Source organism: Chaetodon auriga, chromosome 10, assembly GCF_051107435.1.
Source record: "Chaetodon auriga isolate fChaAug3 chromosome 10, fChaAug3.hap1, whole genome shotgun sequence".
Classification (NCBI taxonomy): Eukaryota; Metazoa; Chordata; class Actinopteri; order Chaetodontiformes; family Chaetodontidae; genus Chaetodon; species Chaetodon auriga.
The window spans coordinates 17,029,856-17,049,480 of NC_135083.1; the positions used below are offsets into that span (position 1 = coordinate 17,029,856).

Sequence of the window (19,625 nt, forward strand, 5' to 3'; positions counted from 1 at the left end):
AGATTGGTGACGGGGAGCTTTGAGGTTTTAATTAGGTGCTGGCCACTGCATGAGTGCACAGGACTGAAGAAAGGGGGTGGTGATGCCACTTGCCTTGCTCCTGGCCCATATCAAGTAGCCCTGAACACTTTGGCTACTGCGGCAAGATGCATGGCAGCCCACGTGCATCTGGAGTTTATTTGATCGTTTGATCTCTAATGTTTCCTCTTTCTACCGGTTAAAAAAAAAAAAAGGCCAGTTGGTGTGATTTGGATATTAAAAGACGGGGGTTAAGGTAATTATGGCGTTGGGTGGCTTGTGTCTGATGACTGGGCACATGCTCAATCAGGACTCAGCTGTCCCTCTCTTTCTGTCTACCCCCCCACCCCACCCCCCCCAACACATACACGCACACACAAACGCACACTCGCACGCGCACACACGCAGACCTCCCTCCCCTTGTCTGCTGTCTATGTTCCCCCATCTCTCTCCCTGCCACTCTGCTAAAACCAGGCATAACACACAGCCTCGCGTAACATCAATCAAATACTGAGAGCGGACCATAAAACTACACAAACATATACGCTGCCATTAACTACTGTACTTGACACTTATTTAATAGTTCTTATCCAGTGTAGGTCTAAAATCAGAAAACTAAATTTAAAGACAGGAAGGGAATTAATTTAGACAGGAGTGTTAAAAATAAAGAATCAATTGGTGAGCTACTGTTTTAAATATAGTGTCACAAAAAAAAATTCTCTACTTTTAACATTTTTCAAAAAAGAAAATATAAGAGGATAAAACATTTTTCTTTACACACTCAATTTTACACTGACCCAAAGACAGTGATGTGAATTGTGTCAGTATATTCCAGTGCATGTGTAAGAGACAACAAAAATTCTGTATTTTGGTGTCATTTGAAAACGGTATTTAAAAAATAAAAGCTGAGAATGCGAGTGTTTTTCCTCGGTTGACAAGGCGATACTAATCACCTCGTTGCTGAGAAGCACTCTTCCCTGACAGGGCTCCTTAGAATACAAGGATCCCCCAGGAGAAATCGGCATGAAAGAGGTTAAAGACAATGACTCGCATTTTTTTTCCTCCAAATGTCTCCCTGTTAAATTTATTTCAAAACTCTGTTAATCTGCTGTACACAACATTCCCATTAGCATAGCCCAGCCCCCTAATAAAAATTCCGGCTAGTTTAATTAAAAAATGTAAATTTACTGTCATCCAAGGAGCAGCAGAAATAGGAGTGCAACAGCATATTTTATTGCTTAAGACATCAAATTGATTCAGGTTATTGCTAAATTGTGATAAAAGGTTATTGAGGGCCTCCAGAACTGGGCTTGTTTTTCTCCCTCATTTCGTCCTGGTTTTGTGGAGGGCCGTAAAAGATGGAGAGGGCCACAAAGGGTTAATGAGACAACTCAGTGAGGGAGAAGGCAATCAACATTATGACTCATATGAGGGTAGAAAAACATTTTCCGAGCTGACGAAAAGTTTGAAATTAGGGTGTGTCACAATAACAGTTGTCCTTGTTTGTTGTTATTTTAAACTATAATACAGGACACCTTAAATAACCAGACATAATAACCGAGCCCTCATGTATGTCTGAAACCCTGTGGTCACAGTGGTCTACTGTACAGTCTGTCAGAGTTTTATTTAATAAGAATCATCATCTCTAGATTGTCTTTTATTTCTCAGTAATGCTGCCATGTACAAGTTAAAGAGCACAAAAGCCTAGATAGTTTCGAATGTGCTGAACGGCAAGATGAGACAGCAGGAAGAGACACAGAATTGTTGAAAGCACAGAAAGACGAACTGAAAGAGCAGATAAATGGCAACTAAAGATATTTAAAAATAACAGCCTGAAGCAAAAACCTGCTTGAATGAAGCCTGAATTGCAGATTTTTTTCCCCCCTAAAAATATAAAAAGGCAAAAACAAAGAATAATTCTGTACATACATATTTTTCTGAGCATCGTTTCCGTAATTTAAACCACTTTGATGCCATTTAAAAAGTAACAGCCTACTCCAAAATATCCCCACAGCCTTTGATAAATATTTACATGCTGTACGAGTTTAAAATAAAGCATTTCGAAAAATAGGGCAGATAAGATTTCTCAAAGTCTCCAAAAAGTTAGAGTTTAGTTAGTGAGTGGTAATATTTATGTATGGCGCAAATAATGAAATACAGAGGGACTATTAATACACACACACACACTCACACACACACACGCACGCATATATAAAGACACCACTCAGTGTATGCAAACAGAGAACACACACCTACATACAGTACACGCAAGACAGAGAGAACCAGATCTGAACGTGAAACAGCTCTTATTTTAAAACACACACAAAACCCCTCGTTGAAGTAAAGTGGCGAGGAGAGTGAGGCTCTTAAGTATAAGGTGTAATCCAGTTACAACAGGACAAGTTTACCCTCCCAAAAGTACACACTGAATGACTGCTGTTAACCTGACACTTACAGGTCTGATACAATTTTAAATAATCTGCCCCACAGGTGCATCTGCACAAAATTGCTAATCAGCGAGAACAATCTTATTAAATACTTTAAATAAATATTGTTTTGGGCTAGAATTTGGTGTAACGTGCACCGTATTTGATTTATCAAAATGTTCAGATTTTAACGTGGCATCCACCAACGAACTGAACATACACGATTAGAGGTACCTGTGAAGGTGTTAGTACTACTCCTGCTCCTTTTACATGTGTGACAACATAAGCAACACAACAGTTTGTTTGCTTTGTCCCCTTGGCAACAAACCCTTAGGCCATTCAATGCACCCTAATGGCATTGCCAGTGCCTCTGTGGGTAAAACCAGTACCTGTATTTCTACAGGACCAAATGTTGGCTTATTCAAAAACATGTAATTAAATGAAAGAACTAAACAAGCAGGAAAACACGGATGAAGACGAGAGAAAAAAAAAAAAAAAAAGAAGCCTGACAGGGAGTTGTGCTGGTCTCATGTCCTACAAGAGAAATACACTCTGACAAGAGAAAACGAAACTGGCTTTGTGAACTTTCTTCACATGTGTGCTGCATGTAACGCAGCGTCATGAGTCGCGAGCTGGAGAAATGGGCAATCACATTTGATATTGCAGTCACCTTTGGGCACTGTCAAAGAGCTATAAATAAGGGTGTCGCAACACTTGGGTATACGTACGCGCTGGCACATAGTTTAATCATGAACAACTTCCCCCTTCAGTATATTTAGTCAGAGATAAAGGCACACCTTTAACTGTCAGCTAATAAAACATATCTGGCAGAGAGAGAAAAGAAGAAGAGTACTCACCATATTCAGGGAAGTCGAAGTTAAATCCTCTCAGACATGTAACTTTCATAATATTACTCAACTCTGTTAGAAAGTCATTCGAATGTTGGTTGGTGGAGGGGGAAAGAGAGCCGAAAAGTAACTAGATTTAAAAAAAAAAGGGCTTCCTTCAATCATGCACTAAACTCCTTGACATGTAATCTGTCAATAGTTTGTTGCTGAGATAATGCCGGCTGCCACGAGCGGATTTGATTGGCAGCTGAGGGTCTGGCCCCTCCTTCCTGTGGTTTGACGGGGGGTAGGTGAAAGAATATGGAGCCTCCCCCTTCTCTGCTCTCTCTCTCTCTGCCGCTCACTGTGTCGCTCTCTCTCTCTCTGCCTCTCGTGCGCTGCCTCTCTCTCACTCTCTGCTTTGCCCCCATACACACACACACGCACAGACCAAGCTGTTGGTGATGTTGTCTGAATAGGCTGATAGGAAATTATGGCAGAGGAACCGGAGCAGTTTTTTTCTCCCTCCCTCAGTGGGCTGGCCTTTTCCATCTTTGTGGTCTTCTAGCCTTTCAACTCTCTTGGGGTGGAGCCTCCACTGCCTCTATTCAAATGAGGGGAGCGCAACACTTTAAAAAAAAGGATTTTTAAAGTGAAGAGATTACAAGTTTATTAAATTATATTAGACAATGTGACTACCCGTAAAAGCCTCTTTTTAAACACCAATACTTTTGTTTTACATAAAGTACAAATGCAGTTAATGAAAAGATATTCTAAAAAACAGACCCCTAAGTATTAAATCGTCATTCAATGTCCCACATTAAAGGGACACAGCCGCATCAAGTACATTTCAAACTGCATTAGATAAACATGCCTGTCCTCTTACTGTGTGTCTCTTGCATGAAGCATCAATAGTTTTTTTATAATTTTTATGATCTTTGACAAAAAATATTAATCGAGCACTTTAGCCTGAAGCAAATAACTCCTTCACTCTTCTCACAAAACAGAGATCCTCTCTGTTTCAGTGCCGTGTCGAACGCTGTCTTTGCTTCTTTCCCTCTGAGCACACTCTTTCTCCTTCCCTCCCTGTGATAAGCTATCAGTTTTCATTGTAATTTCAGGTGAAATGATAAACGACAGCCGTTACCAGGTGACAATGAATACTTTATAAGACGAACCCCTTATTTGCCTGGCAGTTTCTTCCGCAGTGGCATGCAAAGTGCCTCTGGACCATTTGTACATAATGCCCATATACTGTAAACATGGCTCTGTGTCAAGAATTTACAAAGTGACACGAAATGACGAAAAGTTTCTACTCTGAAAGGCCACTGGATATTTCTGTTTTCCACAGCAGTCGTATTCTGAATAAAGGTGGTGTATAACTAACCTTTACTGATTACAGAAAAGAGGAAACGAAGCACTTTATGGCCGTGAACCATAATGCAAGGATACATAGTCCTGGCTTCAGTTCCTGAGTGCTGTCAGCAAAGTTCAAAGTATGTACATAAAACAGGTTTTGGTTGATTTTGAAATTATGATGACTCATCCCTGTTAATAACAGGAAAAAAAAAAACCTTTGTTCCTCCTTCCTAGGCAACATGAAGGAAAATGTCCTTAAAAGAGTTTCTATCAAAAGGTTCCACCTTTGATCTAACACTGTTCTGTAAATACTACTTCAGTTTTTGTTAGCCATGATAAAGAATCCTTACATGACCTGATTTTGCAACCAGACTTTTTTTTCTGTTCCAAAGGTGATGGATAAAACCTTTTGTCAAATATCAGTCCTGTTCTTCATCAATCACATACTATACAAACAAACATATTTTGTTGGGTGGATTAGTGAGACTTGGCAAGGTCTGACGCCCATGTGGATCATTACTGAACAAACTTTGGGCTAAATACGCCCTGACCACAGCAGTGACATGTTTACAAATCTCTGTTATTCAATGTAATATTGTGCAAAAAGTAAGAAATAATGTCAATAGAGCAAAAACATAATGGTGACTAAAATGTACTCAGATTACTTCTGCTTCAAGTGGTGAGCTCTTGTGTGCGGCACAATACCAACCACACCGTGGTAAGAGGCCATGCAGGTACTCTGAAACTGAACTGAAAGTGACATTTCTGGCAGTTTTAAATGATTATGGTTGAAAATGAAAGATCTGAAATCATCTGCTGGAACGCTGTAATGTGTTGCCTCACAGAGGTACAGCGTACAGCCACCATTCCAAAAAGTTTGGACGCTGTAAAAAGCATAAATTAAACAGAATTTGATCATTTGCTGATCCTTTTTGACATATACTCAACTGAAAACACTTCAAAGACAACAGATTTAATGTTTAACCTCATCAACTTCATTGATTTTGTAACTATAGGTTTATTCTGAATTTGATGGCAGCAACACGTTTCAAACATGTTGGGACACGAGCAACCTCAGACTGGGACAGTTGTGGAATGTTTAAAAAAAAAAAAAACACCTGTTTGGAACATTCCACAGGTAAACAGGTTCACTGGTAACAGGTGATAGTATCATGATTGGGTATGAAAGGGGCATCCTGGAAAGGCTCAGTTGCTAATGATGGAGCGAGGTTCACCACTTTGTGAACACATGATTGGATAAAGGAGATTACGACATGGACTCAGGAACACTTTGGAACTCTCGTCCGTAAACACAGTTTGTTTGCAAATGACTGCATTCTGTTTTTATTCATGTTTCACACAACAACCCAACTTTTGTGGAATCGGGGTTGTATCAATCAAAAAGGAAAACAAAAACTTCGACAGTATCCCTAAACTTGATATTGGGGACGTTTTAGTTTGCAGGGTGAATTCTATTCATGTCCACAGGAGGGAGGGTTTGTCGTCCATGCATTACAGCTCTCTGGCCTTCGAGCTGCCATCTTTGGGGGCGAAACCATTACTTTTCAAAAGGAGCTGTGGGGCTTTTCGTTTGATGTGGTCTGAGGGTATTGTATGGTGCATGCGGGAGAATGTTGGGGGCAAGGTGGAGTGTGTATGCGTGTGAGCGTGTGTGTGCACGCTGCCGTGCATGTGACATGGCAGGGGTACATCAGTCAAAGGGCCGCCGGGCCAGACGTTTGGCTGCCCCTGACAGTGCACTCCAGGAGGGGCTGGTCTGGTGAAGGGCCCTCTCCGAGTCCTCCATTCCCCAGGACAAAAGCTAGGGCCCAGTTGATAGATGTGAATTCAGTGGCTTTTGTGCCCAAAGCCCTGAGACATGCCGAGTGAGAAATCTGACCTTTGCCGAGAGTCAGATTGTGTTTTTGAACCCCTCTTGCTGTCTCTGGCAGTTCGGGGCAAAGAGTGAGTGAGCGAATGAGCGGCAAAGGAGTGGGTGCAAGTTGGCGTGGGGTGGAGGTCTGTCCGAACTGGTGGAGTGTACAGGTGGGGGGGTTACACGGGACGAGACGCACGAAGCACTTCTACTGCATCTAACACAACAAATTAAAATAGTTTGTGTTTTTCAGCAGGCAGTGGATCAAGTTTATTCTTGATATTCACTGTCATGTTGTTGTCAAATTGGCAGGAAATTGAATGTGTAAAAGCTTAATTCTGAAGCAGGGGCTTTTAAAGTGGGATTCAACAAGAGTTCACCCCAGTGTTATTCGAGGTTGTCTGTGATGTGAGATATTATTCCCTCTCACGTCTGTTTATATTGCATTATATATTTATTTTTAAGCAGAGAAGGTGCTGAATATTAAACTTACACACAAACGCAGCCAGAACAATGATGATGGCTATACACCACTTCTTGATGATCATCATTTGCATTACTCTTGACAATGATTCCTCAGAATCTCATTTGATTTTCATAATTGCTGCATGGCTGCATATACAGCTATATACATAAACTGTGAAAATTAAGGAAAAATCTCATTATAGGTACACACTCGGAAGAAATGAACATATAGTTTGTATGAGGTATACGCTATATTTGTACGTCCACATGCTGCAATGGCTTTCCTTTATTTGTGCACTGTTTACGATATTACATGAATTATGATATATCATGTTGCTTGGCGGCAGTGTGCTGAGAGCAGAGATTTTGTAGATAGAATAGGCCTATGTTTTTGAGTCATACATTTTTCTTGACACTGCTTTCATCCCCCGGCCGTAATCATCATATCTCCCCCATTGCTCTCCCGGATGCAGACATCCATAATGCAATCTTCCTAATTTTGATCCCTCGCAATCTGGTTTTTAAAAGGGAGGGGAAAAAAGGGACATATTTCTGAAGGCTTGCTCCGTAATCATTTTAGACAGATAGCCTTTCCCATCGCAGATGAGCAAATATTTGTAAACCAGCTATCTAATGGAAAATTAGAGTGAAATTAGAGTGAAATTCATGACAGTGAAATCCGATTATCTGTAATTCTATTATGCCATCTTAGCCCACACAGCATATTTTTGTAGAGTTTTTTCCATAAATACCTATGCCAGGGGTCCTGCTAATCAAATAAAATTGAAATTCATCTTCCCATTAAATTCAATTAGCTGCAATTTCTAAAGCCTAACAAAGATTTTAATTACTAAATTATAAAATTCTCCCTAGCCAAACTGGGGAGAGAAAAAGCGCATACCCTGCTTCTGAAAAACAAACCCATGAAAGGAAATTGTTGATCAAAAAAGATATCCAGGGGAAAATAACATTAGGGAGAGCACTGGGGCCTTTATTCAGCGAGTCTGGGTGGGGAGTGACGTGTGCCAAGCGCTAGGCTCCTGGGCCGGAGGAAATGAACTTAGCTGAGGTTCTCTCTGTCTCTAAATGTCTGCCCTCAGAGTTATTATGCTGTAATTGACTAATTGACACCTTAATTTCATTTATGGGGCTCCTGTGTTCATAAAGCAACCTCTGGGTGGGGCAGTGGTCTTGAGCGGAAGCAAGGAAGTCAACATCCAGGACAACAGGTAGGGCCTTAGGCCTTCAGTTCTGTCCTCGGCAGATGACGATTATGCATTTGATAATGAAATGGTCAGGAAGAACATACTGACTTAGCAGAGGCTTAAGGAGCATCTTACTCATATGTTTAAATCCCTCTGATGAATGCTGATGGGTAATAATCATGCATGTCCGGCCTTACAATCTGGCACTGCAGACAAATGACCTCCTCCAGGGTCAAAGGGGTTTATTTTTGGCAAGTAAGGTTCTTACACTCTCAAATGGGTATTCAAGCAATGTTTTTGGCTTATCTGACTTCACAGGTGACACGGGTGAAGACTGTGTTATTGTTCGCCGGCTCTGAATCATCCAGGAGAGCTACTATTTCTAGTAACGTCTAGTGGAGGGCACACTGCTAATAGGACAGCTCTGGGGTCTCAGGTCAGCCACCAGGTCCATTTCCCAGCCACCCCCTGCTCCTCACCAGTGGGCCAATAAAATAACAGCTCAGCACCCTCTGCAGACTACAAAGCTCCATCTGAAAAGGCACCTGCTGCTGTTTTTCACTTTAGCCCCTTTGGCAGCTCACTCTGTCTGTTTAAAGGACACGTAGAAGAGAAAGACTGACTGGGAAATGATGAATTATTTAAGTATGATGTCTAATTGTTTCAAGGCAGACATCTTGTTTCTGGAAGGTAAAGGCTTGGGGGTGGGGGTGGGTGTACATGTTGGGGGAGGAATCTTTGTGAAGAGGTCTGTCTACTGTGTAATGCAGGCAGTCTCGTACTTGAAGTGGCTGGGTAAATATGACCAAACTGAAACTTTAATCTGCTTTTTCCACACCCAAGCTGGCTGGGTATTAAAGATAATCTTTTTTGTGTGTCATATGGTGGGAGATATAGATGGAGCTAATTTTTTAGAGACAAATCTGATATTTGTCAACTGGTTGAAAAAAACCAGGGGATTTTCTCCTAATCCTCCCTTGGATGTGAAGGCGCGTTAACAGCAAAATGCAGATGGTGTTCTGTGCACGGAGAGTACCCAGCACTCAGCGCAGTGCATACGGAAAGGCGCAGCTAGCCTCGTTAGGGCTCAACACAACCTGCAGATAGCGAACTCCTCTCCACATTCAATTAGCAAGTGGCTTGTGAAAGCAGAGGCGTACTAGTTTATTCCAAAGAGCAAACTTTGCAAAATACATTTCTTGGTTGTTTCTCTTTACTTTTTGTTTCCTTGCTGACATAACATCCTTACTTCTAGGCTGTGTTCATCAAATATTCAGTTGCAACTCAATTCCAATAAGGAAAAGAAAACAAATTATAAATAAAATGGAGGCATAAATCTTTCAGGATCCTAATTCTAACTTTCCCTTGGAGTGTTTCTGTCTTTATTTTGTCACATTAAGCAGTTTTGCTTTCCGTTCCCACTGCTAGGCGTGGCTGATTTTACACTGGTGGAAAGAGCCCTTTATTCTTCTGCTCTCTTGTTTTGGAACACTGCATTTTGTGGTGTCACGTCTTTTATGCACAATTATCACTTGTGTAACTTCTGGTTTTGTTTTTATGAGAGACAGAACAATAAAACCTATGTGATGTTCTTTTTTTGGTTGCAGTGGGACTGTTGTAAGCCTGCACTTCACCCTCTCAAATACAGCTATACTATGACTACAACCAACTGCCACAGCGATGCAAAGCTGGCCTGACTGCTTTATCTTATCCAGTATTTTGGGACGATAGTTTCGCTGGTCATTTTAGCACCAGAATGCAACATGGCAGAGTACTTTGGATGCATTCCTAAACTGCTTTGTAGCTCTGCATTACATTTGACATTGTATTGATAGTCAGTGTGTGGCCTTTCGCAGACATCAGGTCAAATATATTTAGTACCACATCCTAGCTTCAGAGAGACTAAACAACTCAAAACACATGAGGGAGGAACATGTGGCGTATGCGTCGAAACCCAGCAGACTGTATTATTGTGTAGATGGGCTTAAGGGTTTGTACTTCTAAACCAATTATTGAATATATAGCTACTAAGGTTGACAGTATGGGACAGAGCAGATTAATGTCAAGAGGACAGGGAAGACGCTGACAGCATAAAACCTAGAATAGGTGCAGAGGGACAAACCATAAGACCTGCATCACTCCAGATAAACTGAACTTATTTGCTTTCACTTACAATCTCACAATATCCCATGTAGTCACTTTAATGTTACCAAAAATGGTTGTTTCTGTAATTTCTATAGAGTCCATCACAAGGGACTACTACAAGAACTTAAAGTAGAAAACATCAAACCAGAATGACATGTATTTGATGAATTTCTTAATATAAAAACAGAATTCCAAAAATCACTCACACATCCAAATTAATTGTTCTCTATTAAAGACTACTGGGTTACAATTAATAGTGGCAATCTTATCAAACTGCAGTGTCTCCTTTTCTACATTTAAGTGGTCGTAGCAGTAAGAAAGACTCTGAAACGCAACAGGCGAGGAAGCTATACCAGTCCACAGCCTGTGTATTTGTTCTGCACAAGATAGAGCTGACTTCTATTGATTAGTCCTGCTGTAGAAATATAAAAATATATGCACTATGAAATTCAGCATTTTTTTTAACCTTCAACAATGCTTGTCATTCGCTTGTAAAATAAATATATAAATATACACTGTGAGGAAGAGAAGGGGGGGAAAAAAATCGCTAAAGCTCTTTTGCTGTAATTGGCTGAATAGCAAGGGCAGCAGAAAATTTACAGGCAGACAACAGTGTGAAGGGGACTCGGTCACAGTGCAAAACTAAGCCCTCAGCACCAGCAAGGGAGTAAGCAAGCCAGAGCAGCAAGCAAGTGTCTAGGTGCCTGTCTGGCATATCTTAACCAGCATGAGGCACTTGTCTCTCCCTAGCTTTGGCGGTAAGCTGCAGATCACAGTCCATTTTCTGGACAAGTTAAGTAAATAACCCAAGCAAGCATGCATAAGACAGTGACAGGGAAAGAGAAATCCCCCAAAGTCACAGTGGTGACACTCTACTAAATCCAATCAAACTGAGGAGGGAGAGGGAGAGAGACAGAGAGAGGGAAGGAGGGAGGAAGATATCCTCTTTGCTGCCTGTGTGTGTCCAACAGCATTGATGCAATAACACCTCATTCAGTGTTTAGCCCTTCTCAAAGGACAGGCAGGGATAACACTTTAAACCCTGTGGCTTTATCTCCTGCAGATTTTCCATAAAATGCCAAGCCAGGGAGCCGGGGCCATGTGACTACCATGTAGGTCAGGGCAGATGGGGGGTAGAAAGTGTGGGAGGTGAAGGGAGAGAGGCAGAGTGGGGGAGGGTGGGAGTTTTCTAATGGAACTGTTGAAAATAGCAAGCAGTAACCAGATTAGATCAATTAAGATTCTGTCTGTATCTGTCGCTGTGCAAGACTGAGAATTGAAACATAAAGACACACACATAGCTATCAAAAAGAGTGTTGGGTCCACAATGCTCACTTATGGTTCAATGTGAAGTTTCTGTGACTGAGCAAAGTTAAGGTATGTCAGTCTGACTCTATTTGCACTGCAACATCTGGAAATTATTGCCAGAATTTACACACACCGCACTGAGCATATTGCTTGTTTTCTTTTAACTTATCCTCAGATCCTTGTATCATTTTAATAACAATTCACTATTCAAGAAGACGTGCAAGAGAAATGCAACATGGCGAATGCATTCATATATCAGCTTGGTCAGCTAATGTCAAGATAGGGGATATCAAAGCGTCAGTTAAGCAAATGCAACCTCAAAAAAACTAGACTGATGCTCTCTGCACCAAAGGCCCTGAGTACGGTATATCTACCGTCACTTCTGATATGACTACGTGCTTTGCGGATCCTCCAACTACACAGCTGACACCATGTGTGACAACATGGTAAAGCAGATGTACGCCCAACTGTTAAATTTTCCAGTGTGCAAAGATTTCCTCCTGGGGCAGCTGAGCAGCTTGACGCTGTTTTACAATCAGCCATGTTTTCGAGTTTGAAAACTCTTGATTAACTCGGAATATATACAATGTTCTCCTTGTACGCTAATAATCAGACAGCTTTGTGTTACTGGTGAACTGAGATATATATCGGAGGTCTTATAACTTCTCTATGGGTGAAGTGTATTTTGGTGCAACCAGGCAGTGATAATGGAAATGAATAGTGATCAATGAACATAACTAGGTCTGTTATGTAACCTCCTAATTTACAGGTAGATTTACAGGTAAATCCTGACTTCATAGCACAAGTCCACAAATCCTGTGCAGTCCATATCTAGCCTCCAGATCTTGGTTTCTATGAAAACATTTTCTGGTGAGCTGGTTGATCATTATCCATGACATTTTCAGAGTACTGAGATATGTCAATATTCTGAAGCTCAATGGGCTTGTATAATTGAACTAAGAGCCCTTAGTTTCCATATTCTGAGGGCACAGCTTCCCAGTGGAATACCAGTGATGCTTGATGGAATACAAAAGATGGACAGGATTAGGCTTTGTGCTGTTGACTGACCTTGACCTATATTTTGACCCACAGCCTCACTCAATCACATGATTTGGTTTTGATCAATAAAACTCAGGTGAATGTGCTAAAAGATGTACCCAAATGGTGACTGTGCCCCCTCTCAATATCTACATTTTTCTATTAGTCCTGAGCACCACTGGCTAGCTTTGTTTAACCTGGCCTCAATCAAACTCAAAGGCACTATCCCTGTGAAAATAGTATTGATCAAACCTAGCATCTATCCATGCGTAAGAGCTTGTTTCAATTGATTTTTCCTCTTTAAGCTGAAAAATATAATAGAGTTGATATGAATTACAGGGTGTTTTGCTTCAATTCATCAACACAACCCAGGTTAATACTTGCTGTTTCCAGGGAAACACGCTAACAGTTTTTGTCTGTTTTTCAACAATCAATTACTTTAATTCACTGATGCTAATGTTTACAGAGAAACACATGACAGTCTGTAGCCACTAATACTGCAAATTGGTGGTTTATAGCAGAAACATACATCCTGCATGGGGCTCATTCCATTGGAAATAAATTAGGGATAAGAAAGCTAGCATGCCACCTTATTTATGTTGGTGTCTAATAGCAGATTATTCCCATCATACTACATTTTGGTCCATGACATCATATCATGTGTAGCGGCTTTTTTTGATATGATATAAGAAATATATAAAGGTAACACTAAAATAATAAACCATGGGGAAAAAAATCTATAAATTGTTCAGCTAAAGCTGCAGCCCACTTGTATCCCTCCAAGTTGTCACGTTATGCTCAAAGATTTGCAGTCTCTAATTCCCAAGCTCAAGGCTGATCAGTGTTATTCTACTGACACTACCCCTAAAGCCTCTTGACATTAAGCCTTTATAAGACAGTTATGGGTGCTACATTGGTCTTGCAACATAAACTACTTTTTATGCCTTTACCATCACGTTTAAATAAAATAGCCACAGCAACAGATTAAATTCAATAGGCCAATAGGCTACCTCCTCCTTGTTAACAGGCTATTATTCTACTGTTTTCCTTGGACTGTCGTCTGTAGGTTTTAGGCTTGAGGCCCTGATAGTATTGATGTAGCAGAGTACAGTGATATAAAATAATAGACTAGTAATGCTTGTTTCACTGTCCCTGTCCAAATCTCTATTCATATCATTCTGGGCCAATAAGACAGATGATAACGAACCAACCTGAGTGGACTCGTGCTAAACATTTCACAGGCAAAGACTCTTAAGAGAACAGGGAAAATCAACTTACACTTGTGCCCACACCAAAACAGGCGACTGTAAAGCAGGTAAAGAGATTTAAGAACGTGCGATGGTAAATCAAGGGCTTACCTTGCCTCTAAAGCCTGTCTACGATAACCCCTCAACTTAAAACTATCTCCAGTTAAAAATACCATTGGCTAGTTTGTTGGTCACTCTACAACATCTAGCATCACCAACAGGTGAAACTTGTCACTTATCCAGTGAAATATCTGAACATCTTCAGGATGAATCAGCACAAGATTCTACAAAGACATTCATGGTTCCCAGAGGATGAATCCTCTGACTTTTCCTTTAGTGCGACCATGAAGGTGACTTGTGGTTTTGAGAGCAATATCTCAACTACTCAACTACTTGATGGTTTGCCATTAAATTGGTACATGGACGCTCGATCGTTCATCTGGCATCATCATCGGGTCAGAAATTTAATTTGTCCAATACTTTGTTTTATGACCAAATATCTGCAATACTATTAACATTCCTATCAGCCTCAGCTGTACTTTGTGTTTAATGCTAATTAGGAAAGGTAAGCATGCTAACACTAAACTAGCTTCTCCCATTTTTAGGAATACCAAAGTATCATTTATCCCAAGGTTGATAGTATTTGAAGAGCTTATTACTTTGTAAATAGAGACTTGGTGGCAGTGGTGCTGGCAACTTGGCTAGTCACCTCAAATGTCAGTGTTCATTGGAGAAAGACTGGTGAGGTATGACGTGATCGTTACTACACTAATGACTTGCAGTGGGTTGGTTGAGGCACTTGGGATCTTAAAGGGACAGCATTAACCTTAATTTGCATTGCACTCACCCTGTAAAGCTCTTTGCTGTTGGGTGAAACAGCAAAGAGATTTACTGCTAGCTCAAAAGAGCATATAGCGGACATAAAAGGTGGGATAATCCATCCCAGTCATGTGGTAAGAACAATGCAGTAGAGTCATAATTTAACTTATCTTCCAAAAGCTCCTAATACTGTCTCAGACATCCAACAAAGATCTTACAGATCTTACATTGGTTGTTGGATGGCTAGATGGCATGGCCTCATATTCCCCCAGTTTCCCCACATGACACCCTGAGGAACATTCATAAGCCCCCAAGCGCATGAAAAGCATGTGGCTTAATAGACAAGAGCCGGTCCGCTTTTCCATGACCAAGAATCTGCAATGCTCCTCTGGAATCTGAGGCTTCCACTAAGACTTCCACCTCTGGATGCTCCACAGAGGGTGTTAGTCATAATCAGGAGTTCTTTCTAATTCTTGTACAGCTCCAAGACACCAGCGCTGAACCAAGAACTCATAACTATTCCTGCCCCACATGGCACCAAGTCTGTCGGCAAGCACGGGTGGTCATGTTATAATGTGTGGTCATTGTGCATGCTGGATAACTTTGTGCCAAAGAATACTACCATTTGACCAAAGAGTGTAAATAAGAGCTGCTATCCATTATTATGATATGTTTATCAGTAGCAACAAGATTTTAGACATTTTGTATATTATGCACATTTGAATTGTACAACTTTTCTGAAATATTGTGATGCAATTTGTAGCAGGGATATTTAAGTTACTTTAGATTTAATTGTGAGAATGTTTTAAAACTGCAAGGCCATGAGAAATAAACGGAACTGTTTGAAGAATTTAAAGTCATTATGTATTTAAGTGAAGCTGGGGTTCTTCAAAAGATTAGAATAGTATGTTTAAAAAAAAGGCTCAGATAAACAGAAATATTACGATTGTCTCCAAGAATATGGCCTGGTCAATATCCTTGTGCTCATAACTGGTCCACTATCACGAAATCATTTTTCGCAACAAAATATGAAAAACACATATAAGACTGGTCATGTACAGTATGTGCTTGCATAACAGTCTTTTAGAGGACAGTCATTTTCATCTAGACGAGAAATTTAATATTGTTTCCCAACACATTAAAAGCATCTCTCCTGACTTCTTTAACAGATAAAAAAAGCACACTTGAGTTATTGACAAAGTTTCTTAAAGCTCAACAGTCCTACCCTATCCAGGTCTTTGGACTGAAAATAATACGATGCTCCATCTTTCAAAGATGTACTTTTCCTAAAGCATTGTTGATTGCCCTGTGTCCATTACTTGGAAGGATTATGATAATATTCCACATTGTGCTCGGCGTGATGCACAGGAAATTCAATACTCAAAAGGTTAATGCAATCAATTAGGATGACAAAGGAGTAAAGTAAAACCCTCCTGCTCGTGGAAAAAAGAGACAGGAGAAGAGAGGGGGAGAAAAGGTATTGAAAGCTTGAATGGATCCACAGAGAGAAAAGAGGCACTTGAAACGACAGAAAAATGGCATTTATTCAGCGTGTATCGTCCAAGGCCAGCCAAATGAAACACACACAAAGTGTACACACAAAGAAAGAAAAAATAGCTCTTAGATAGTGAATTGCATCATTCAGCACTCAACCAGTTGTAATTGAACAATACAGGAGCAATATTTTTGTTTGAAGGTAATCAGATACCTCAGCCAAGGAAAAAGTGCCCAGTACTAGAGGCTTGAACATCGATTCATAATTCACATAATGTTCTATGGACTTTTCCTCCGTTCCGAGACAAGTTTTGTCTCAGCACTCCATTCCCATGTGCATTGTTGCATGGGCTGAATATTAACAGCACGACAATTGTGTATGGGAGCGATATCTTTTGTTATTTAGATAGATGTTACAATGCTATACAACACAAAGGAGTCTCATCATTGCAGATAAATGGATAAACTTGGATGGCGGTATTGAGCTCTACAACCATTGTAATAATCCATATTACCTTTTCAGGCTCAGTCTGTCAAAATGGTGATGTATTAATCACATTTCAGCAATCCTCCGTGGCTAATGATAATGTTATGAGAGTCTGGGTGGCAATATTTCGCTAACGTCTGCAACGCCTATTTTCTGCCGATAAGTTGTGCAAGGAGAAAAGCCTAAAACCTTGTAATCCACTTAGGTAAGGCAGTAGACTTACCTACTTCTGCAAACACACACAACCTCATAAATCTACTACCTTCACATTCTTAAAGACTGTTGAGCTTGAAAAAATACTGCAGGTCCTCCGCTTTGTTTGTACCAAACGAAGACAAGTTTCACATTTCAAACCATTACACAAGTCAAAGAACTGTGCATGCACATGCCCTAACAGATACTCTGCATCTGTTCTTAAGTCTCATTCAAACTTGTAGGAGCAAATAACCTCAAAATACACAACCTCAGTACAGTCTCCAAACTTAATATAGAAGCAGAAATAGAAAAAGCTTTATACAATGTCATTTAAAACACATCATCAGCAAGTAAGCTATTTGACACATTGTTCCTGAGTGGAGTGTTAAAAACTAGAGAAAAGCAACAAAGAAAGGACTGGACTTAAAACATTGATTTTCTGCCAAGTATTCTGAACTACAGCCTTTCCATTCTACATTTACAAACTTCCATTCAGCTCTACTATGAACAAATAAAGAGGTACGAGGACAGCAGGCACAAAAGCCAGGGTTAGGCGGTAACCAGGGCTTTATGTTTTGACCAGAAGAATTCCACTTTTTTCAGGGGCACAACTGCTGTAATTTGACCTACATCACATTTTTCTGTTTGGGCATTTTTGGGTCCAGCAGCCACGTCACAGAAACAATGGACCAAAATGGGCTTTGAAGTCAGCCCTGAATGAAAACGGAGGGGCTGACACATGAAATGCCCTCACAGCTGGGCTGCCCCCAGTCAAAAGAAAAACAAATACTTTGAATGAGAGGGGGACACGCCGCTCCTGTCTGAGCTTCCTAAGGCCCTGAGCCACCATCGGGAGGTGGGCTTTCACGATATGCCCGTAATGATGGATGGATTGGGAGGAAAGTCTATTCACATGGAGATGTTACATCATAAATATTTACACAGGGCTGCCGTTTCCATGTAGCCTTTGCTTGTTTTGACACACAGGAAAAATTTAAAGGACAAAAAGTGAAGGAGAAAGAAAAGTGTGGAAAATGAGAAGGTGGCTACGCATTTTTGTTATTATACTATACTGAATGATACAATAATGCTAAATTGAGTTTCATGAGTTGCTCCTCTTTTTTTCCAGTAAGACAGATTATCTCTCCTACGGCAAACTGTGGGCTTTATTTACCTTAATCCATGACTGAATGAACTCCTGTTTATTAGAGAATCATTGCCCTCCTACACACAAACCCTGAAAAGCCAACAAGTCCCGAAACAAAGTGAGGCTGAATTTCAATTATAAATCATTTTCCAAACCAATTTCCTTGAATTCCTTGAAGAACTAAACACAGAACCGTAACAGAGCAAAACTACTAAACACATATTATACACTAATTTTTAGCAAAGCACCACTTGACTTTCACTGAGACCAAAGAGAAGTAAAAGGGAGACACCATTGTTGTTGGTAGGCAGCCCTACAAATTTCTACTCAGTGAGCTCAATTAAAAGCCTTGAAGCCCCCCGAGATTCTCCCTGGAACCAATGAAAACAAATTTGGCAGTTTAATTTTCTTCCCACTGTCGAAGAGAGGGACTCTGCTCTGGGAGTGTTGTCTAACCTAAGTCTGTGGGAGCCAAAAGGAGAGGGGGGGGGTGGCATACCAGCCAGTTGGCCTTTATGATTAGGTGCATTAACATATATCAAAAGCCAATTACACTAACTGTACTCAGTTATGATGTTGTTATATGGTTAGAGAAGGAGAAACCTAGGTTATTCTGTGTAGTCTTCACTACAGTTGACTCATACTTAACTTCGCTTCATGGGACTTCCAAAGCAACCTGTTTTTGTGTGAGCATCCATCCGTGCATCCTGCTGTGTGGAGAACTTATCGGGGGGGGGGGTTTGCTGCACAGAATCGCATGTGCAGCTGCTGTTAGTTATTGTATCTATGTGGAAATCTGTGGGTAGTGTCATCATCATGTTGCAGGGAGGGTACACTGGGCATGTATCAGGGGCTCTGATTGATGCAAGGAGTGTGTCTTCTCTCTGGTGTGTGAGTGACACCACCAGAAACAAAGGAGTGTGGTGTAGCCCTCTGCCTCAATTCACGACCATGCCACCCCCCAGTGATAGTAAGGGTCTCTGGTTTGACATGAGACAGCCCACGGTGTCACTTCTGAATGTTTAGATCCCTCTTGACTAGGAGGCCAGGGGCAAGGGCTGTTGTATGCATCCTCATGACAGACTACCACATCAGCATTGTGCTCATACCAGCTAACATCATTAGCACAGAAGGTTTCATCTCAGGGAGAGAGAAAAAAAAGCAACCCAGTTTCTTCAAGTCACAAGTCATTAGTGTCCTCTCGAGAGTCAAATTGTACAGAGGCAGATTTTTTATCAGCAACAAAAGGTTTTATATTCTTGTTAATTTGGTGGATGTCATCCGTACTTAGATGTCTGTGTCTAATGTCTGTTACAGTAATAAATGCCATATAGTGGAAAAATTATATTATTCTGTCAAGATGACAATGTGGGATGTTGCCATAACAAGATCTAGACATAAAGCAGGCATAAAAGAATATCAAATTATAATTAACAGAACAGCGTAACAGATACAGATAACAGAATATGACATACATGCTGGCACACTTATGAGAAACTACGGTGCTAAAATACATTTATTTATTATTGCCAGTGAAAAGCTCATACAATTCCAAATTCTAGCACACCA

General features: G+C 40.7%; 1 protein-coding gene across 2 annotated transcripts in view; it reads right to left on the minus strand.

Annotated features, from left to right (window-relative positions):
• Positions 1-19,625, minus strand: part of casz1 (castor zinc finger 1) — a 166,772-nt gene that overhangs the window by 74,010 nt on the left and 73,137 nt on the right. Inside the window, exon 1 of one of the 2 annotated variants that reach the window (XM_076740824.1) lies at positions 3,302-3,742. The exons of the other annotated variant lie outside the window; for it this stretch is intronic. Within the exon in view, the coding sequence (XP_076596939.1) occupies positions 3,302-3,350 (49 nt within the window). The 5' untranslated portion in view covers positions 3,351-3,742. Of the gene's footprint in view, positions 1-3,301; positions 3,743-19,625 lie in introns of those variants that run through there. 2 annotated transcript variants of the gene reach the window in all.